We start from the raw sequence: 6,806 nt of genomic DNA, 5'->3' as shown, positions 1-6,806 counted from the left end.
CATTGTCATAACTTTGCAAGAAAAAGTTACGCCAACAAATCAAGCTTTAAGAACCCTTTAGGGGCAAACTCTTAGAACCTCCCTTCACACCATGAATTTATGTCTCCATCACAATTTAGTTGAATTGCATACTTAGAGTATAGTAAGAAGAGAGGCTCTTTGAGCCCCTAATGCCATCCGGGTGTTACTTGTTTATCCCATTAACAAAAATTCAAATTGGTCAAGACAAAAAATCGGTCAAGCGAAAAGTCGCATAAAAAAGAATGCAGGACTAATAGTTGCTCCAATCTCCGTTTGAAAGCAAATAAGAATTTCTGAACTCAATCGCTATTTTGTAGACTCACGATAAAAAATCAATTTCTCACACAGCACATCTAATCCAGAGACGCAACTACAGTGCCTACATAGTTTATACCTCATACCATACTTTTTTGTTGCGGAAGTATTGAGTCTTCTTTTAGAGAGGTCCTTGTTGACTCTCTTTTTCAATGAGGTTAATTAGTGTTTAGTAATTATATTATTTGAGAGCAATTAATTACAACACAGAAAATAAGACAAAATGGACAAAAAACGGCTATAAAGGTTATGCCACATTCTCTCAGAAACACTTTTCAAAGTCGTAGTCATTCAATCAACGCGGCGAATGAACAAAAAAACCGTCTCTGGATCAATAAAAATTAGTTCATACAATTAAACCGACTAACGTCACATACCTTAACACGCAGTGCTTCATTCTCTTCCCAGAGATTGTTCATTTTCTGCTCCAGGTTGTTTATTTGACTGATAAGTTGTTCCACATTGCTGAAAAGGTACTTATTGTAGTAACTGCTTCAACTATCTTAATCTTACTATACCATTTGATCAACTAACTTGTCCCTGATCCTGACTTGTTGTTTCAACTGTTTGATTTCGATTACAGCCTCAGCTAGACCGTACTCTCCTGCCTCATATTGAGCCAATCTCTCCTCAGCATCAGTCAGATCCTGCCAATAGTCTTCACTTGCCAATACTTCATTAACAACACAAAGAGACTGAAACTGATATTTTGACTTCAATGAACTCTAAGACAGGTGATCGGCCTAAGCGACGGAAAACAACTTCTCATGTTTATATCATTTTAGTGCTCAAATGCCAGAATTTCAATAACTGAGTTATAATAATAAAACATGGCCACGATAGACCTCATTCGAATTGACACAAAAATGGATTGGGTAGATACATTGAGCACCTGTTATTTTCCGGAGTTATAACGGTTAGATTCGGAGTTCAACAGTTATATACCGAGAAAGCTCTGAGAATAGCGCTCTGTTAAAATTAGATGCACGAGATTGAAAACATACCGGCAGTTGGCCCGAAAATAGTCGTCAGTGATTCCCTAACCCCCATTGGGATTGAAAAAACAGAACATAGCCGGCAAATTGCCAGAAAATTGCCGCCATTGACCCGCTTGACGCACATTGGGATTGAAACAGAAAAAACATAGCTGGCAGATTGCCAGAAAATAGCTGCAATAGATTCGTAGATCGGCAGTCTAAAAAAACAGTAAAAAAGACAGACCAAAAAAATTCGTTTTTTCATTGAAGGCTGATATGTTATATTTTGATTAAAAATCTGTATAAAGTTATTGCTGCCTCTATTAGCTGATCTCAAATAACCTTCATTTAGAGTGACACACACCCATTTGACCTTATCTCTTTGAATTAAAGGAAACAGAAGTCAATTTCAAAGTGAGGAAGTCATTTTTGAGAGTGAGGTAAGTCAAGTGTGACCAAAAATTTAATCACGCGCATGAACAAAAAAACTCGCTCCACTAAGAGCGAAAAATGACGTCACACATGCATTTCAGTTGAAATTGCATGAACGAATGAACAAAAAGTGGCTGTGACGTCATATGGTCGTAACAAAAATCATGACGACGAAATAAAAAAAAACCAAGAGAAGGCCAATAATAGCCCCAGCTATCGCTGTGCGGCTATTAACAAAACAATAAGAAATTTTTTTATTTGATGCGCAAATTTTGCATGTTCGGTTCGATTCTAAAATTACTCTTAATTCAGCTTCTAAACCCGACGCTATTAAGCATAATACTAACGCCAGCTAGCATTCGCCTTAATGAAGTTTGATAATCTAATACACTGACTTAATTACCTCGCTTTATGTGTATCCTGTTTCTTTTGATCTTTTGATTTTGCTATGTTGATTTTGAAAGTATTCACTACATTGCGCAATTCAAAACGTAAAAGAATTTAAAATCCATTCAGTTGAAACAGTGAGTGAGTGAGGTAAGTCAGAAGTCAAACGTGAAAATCGTGACTTATGTACGAAAAACATGATCAAAAGGTAAAGCGAAATTAAAAAACAGCAAGACAAGTCCTGACGTACAATGCAAAGGATTTTTATTGACTAAACAAAAGACTAGACACAGAACGGAGTATGAATGAATTGGTAAAACTACTTCTAAGAAAATCAGGTCAAAAAATTAAAAAAAATACAGAAAATCAAAGTTATAATGCCGCATGTGAATAAAAAACCAGTAGCAATAAATGAAAATTTTGTTCAAAAAAACAATGACTAGAATGAACTAGGAATGGATTGGTAAATAATCCGATCCAAAACATCGAAAAAATAGTGAAAATCACAGTGAAATTACCGCATGTGAACAAAAAACCACTAGCGAGAAAGCGAATTTTTGTTCAAACACTGTTTTCTCACTCTACCAAAAAATTAGAGGGAAAACAGTTCACAACAGAAACACTCGCTTTTTTTGCTCCATTTCCTGTTTCGGCGTGACCAAAATCACTACATCAATTTGACTTCAAAAATCATCAAAATGTGTGAACAGATCATAACAAAAAAGACATCTTTGAACTGTAAAAAAGGAGAGCGGCTAAATAATAGCCATTTGACAGGCTGACGGCGGCTATTAAAATTATAAGCGACTTTTTATTTTGCTCTTTTGACATTGACCGTATTCACTACATTGCGTAAGTGAACGCGTGAAAGAATTTAGAATCCATTCAATTGAAACAGTGCGGTTAGTCAGAAGTCGTAAAAATCGTGACTTCTGTAAAACGAAAAACGTTATCAAAAGGTAAAGCGAAATAAAAAAATACAGCAGGAAAAGTCCTGACGCATAATTCAAAGAATTTTCATTGACTAAACAAAAGACCAGACCTAGAATGGACTATGAGTGCATTGGGAAAGCCATTTCTAAAACAAATCAGATCAAAAAAAATAAAAAAAACAGAAAATGCAGTTTGTCAAAATGTCAAAATGCAGTTTGTGCACAAAAACACCAATAGCGAGAAAGAGATTTGGTTCCGACAAAAAACTAGGCCTAGAAAGAAAAACTATGAATGGAGTGGGAAAACCATTTAGAAAAAATTTTTAAAAAAAGAGAAAGAACGGTAAAAATCAAACCGAAATTGCCGCTTGTGAACAAAACACAACCAGCGAGAAAGCGAACTTTTGTTCAAACACCGTTTTCTCACTCTACTTTAGAACTAGAGTTAAAAAATGACACGCCGCAAAACCACTCGTTTCTTCGCTAAATTTCCTGTTTCGGCGTGACCAAAATCACTACTCCAATTTGACTTCAAAAATCATAAAAATGTGTGAACAAAACTTAAAAAAGACAGCGCCTCAATACAATTCAAATTCTGTGAATAATAGAAACATAGCAGGACAAGTCCTAAAAAGCAATCCAAAATTGTATGAAAAACGTGAAGTACTTTACGTGACCAGCAGATCAATTGAACAACGCCAGCCAAAACACATACAAAATCATCTTAAAAAGTTGAGAAACTAAAACAATCAAACAAACTGAACAAAAATATACTCATTGCTAAAACTCTTGAAGCTTTTACCCCAAAGGCAAAATTCGATCCCTTTAGATATACATCTCAAAAATATGTTGAAAATCAATTTTTGGCTCTGAAATCGGTCCACGATTACACCTGCAAGACCTGAAAAAAAATTCATTGGCCCCTGAAGATCGATTAACTAAGAAATTGACAAAAAATCTTCAGAATCATTTCTGTGTCTCTAGAGGCTACCCAGTAACCCAATTCCAATTCCAAATCATTGTCTCATAAAGATGGATAGGCAATAATTTTGAAAATTCGAATTTCAAAAAAATTCGCCCTATTAAAATGTTGAAAACCATTCTATTGCCCCCTAGCATGTATCTATTAACATACTTTCAAACCCTGGAGGAGATTACCTGGCTACTGAGGCAAGAAAAACTGAATAAAAGACAAAATTTTCAAAAAACTTCAAATCGCAAAATTTATCAAAAAATTTCTGACCCCTCGGTTAAAAGCAGGCGATATTTACCACTACGCTACACACGCGACGTACTTGCCTCGATCACAGTCCCTATTATTTTAGCAACAGACTTAATTTCTGAGTGCGCGCAATTGAAATCCCTTAAAACATCAAAAAGTCAAGCGTGAAGACGTCACTCGGTCAGTGAAATTGAAAGGATTTTAGAAAACGTTCAAGCAGAACATTTTGGATAAAATACACCCACGTTTACAATGATTGCCCAAAATTTCGCTCGAGAGCAATTAAACAGTTTTCATTACACACCTTGTCTTTATTGGCCGAGTCTCTCTCTGCTATGCGTTGTTTCTCTACTGCTTCTTGCATTTCACTCTGCACTGATTGCAGCTTCAGTTTCAGATCATTGATACGCTCAAGATATTTGGAGTTAGGACCTGCAGCCAATAAAACCATCTTCATTAATGAACAAACTTGTCAAAAGCAATAGTTCAATAGATAGCGCAAGATTTCTTAAAAGCACATCAAGCATTATTGCTCCAGCCCTCCTAATATAATTGTTGGTCAGGATCTTTAATCTAGCCATACTATGTTTTGTTTAACCAATTTTGGTCGATGGATATCTTTTGCGGAGAGATACAAAAGTGGTATCATTGAAAAGCCTTTGAATAACTGCATTCATTGTTGGAGATAATTTTAATTCCTTTAACACTCGGGGAGAGATTGAGGATTCAATTTCTCGAAAATTTCACTTTTCACCTATTAGTGTTTCAAATTGACACATGTAGACCAAAATGAACACTATTTATATAATAAAATTTAAGCAAAACGTAAATACTATTTATTAGTACTAGATATAAGTTTTAATTACGTAAATTATAATTAACGAAAAAATTAGATAGGAAGACAGATTTAGGCGATTCTTACAAGTAGATGCAGTAAGATAGATTTAAATGGAACAACTACGATCGAATAAAAAAAGATTCGGTGACTTATATTTGTTGATTATACGATTTGACTATAGAATTATAATCCTAAATTTTTCTCAACTTTTGAGGAAGACAGTTGTACAGAACCTGGAAAAAAACAAAGAACTGAACAAAGTCAAAAGCTAAATTTAGAAATGACCCTCCCCAACACTGGCTGAATATTTGCTGGTCCGGGGCCTTCCCAGCAGTACGTCCTCATAAAGCATTTCGCATTGCTCAAATCTATCAATAAAATGATATTAGATACGAACATCAGCTGAGGAAAACGTAAAACAAAAGACAGAGCATTAGAAAACAAACAACTAATGGGGAAAGTAGAAGAGTCAAACTAACAGCCTCCCTTCTTCAACCACAGCTCCCATTGAAGCATCAACAAATTCGCGCCGCCTAAGTGTCCTTGAGCCTCGAATGCAAAGGATGGAGCTCCTTAGGAGAGCAAAGCTAATTTTCAATAGCAAAAAAGATATATGATGTCAGCGCAGCTATCCTCTTTTTGCGCAGAGAGCTTCGATGCCAGTTGTTTCAGCTTTTTGATGCTGATGGGCCATCTCCACCAAAACATGCGAAGACAATTGCACAAAATCTTGCTATCTCAACATCAATCACTCTTTGTTCATATTTGTTCTTTTTAATAGATTCACGGTACTTGTAGGCTTCGCTACCGCTTTGTGCCTTTTTGCCAGCGGGTTCAAAATTTTTACATCAAAATATGTTTTGTTGAACCTGGATTCCCAACGTCCGTTGGCCTTAATATATAATCTTGCATCACCAACAGTTGTCGTTGATTTAAAAGCAAAGGTTTCCTGTTGCAACAACTGATGATGAAGTTCGATCTCGACATCACAACAGACATCACTTTAAAAATTCGCAAAGGAATTGCGAAGTACATAATGTCTCATGTGGGTGTGTCCTCCTTTCGGACAGCGGAGGGCAGGTGCCACAGTGAAATTTTCATTGAATGGGCATAGTGATGGCATCTCACTGGATCCCAGTCATAGCGAAGAGCAATGACATCACGAAACTCGCTTTTCGTTAGGTCAAAGTGGCATCGCTTCGATGGCAGAGCGTTCAACCAACTTGATGTTAAGAACGAGATTCGCTCACTAGCTAAGTCAAGTGAGCGAATCTCGTTCTTAATCAATTCGCTCTTAATTCTCGTCTTTGTCGATTTGTTATCAAAATCTTTTTCCATTTTAATTCATGTTTTATATGCTGTCGCTTTAGTTCGGCTTCGGGCATAGGGGCAAGGGACTTGACAGTTGAACTGACAGTTGTCTTCAAGATTAAGAGTTTCAGGCCACCCTCCCTTATCGGCAACGAAAAGACATTCCAGTATTTTTTATTGTTCTTTGGTAATAATTTGGCACTTGGTACAATGGAAACCGAAAGCAGGACCATGTTTTTTTTCAATTCGTCAGAATTCTTTTTCAGGTTATGACGAGAGCCGACAGCGTTAACATCGGCCAAATACCACTTTTTAACTAAAAAGCAATATTTGCTGGTCCGGGGCCTTCCCAGCAGTACGTCCTCATAAAG

At 36.4% G+C, this 6,806-nt stretch overlaps 1 protein-coding gene across 1 annotated transcript in view; it reads right to left on the bottom strand.

Annotated features, from left to right (window-relative positions):
• The window catches only part of LOC142337706 (centrosomal protein of 290 kDa-like), a 270,490-nt gene that overhangs the window by 223,915 nt on the left and 39,769 nt on the right, over positions 1–6,806 (bottom strand). The window contains exons 10-12 of the mRNA XM_075387155.1: positions 4,591–4,718; positions 871–983; positions 714–801 (exon numbers count right to left, since the gene is read on the bottom strand). Of these exons, the coding sequence (XP_075243270.1) occupies positions 714–801; positions 871–983; positions 4,591–4,718 (329 nt within the window). The remainder of the gene's footprint in view (positions 1–713; positions 802–870; positions 984–4,590; positions 4,719–6,806) is intronic.

The sequence above is a fragment of the Convolutriloba macropyga genome, chromosome 4 (genome assembly GCF_964194025.1).
Source record: "Convolutriloba macropyga chromosome 4, txConMacr16.3, whole genome shotgun sequence".
NCBI classification, from domain to species: Eukaryota; Metazoa; Xenacoelomorpha; order Acoela; family Convolutidae; genus Convolutriloba; species Convolutriloba macropyga.
Note: the sequence above shows the minus strand (reverse complement) of the source record. Positions and strands in the feature narration are given on the sequence as shown.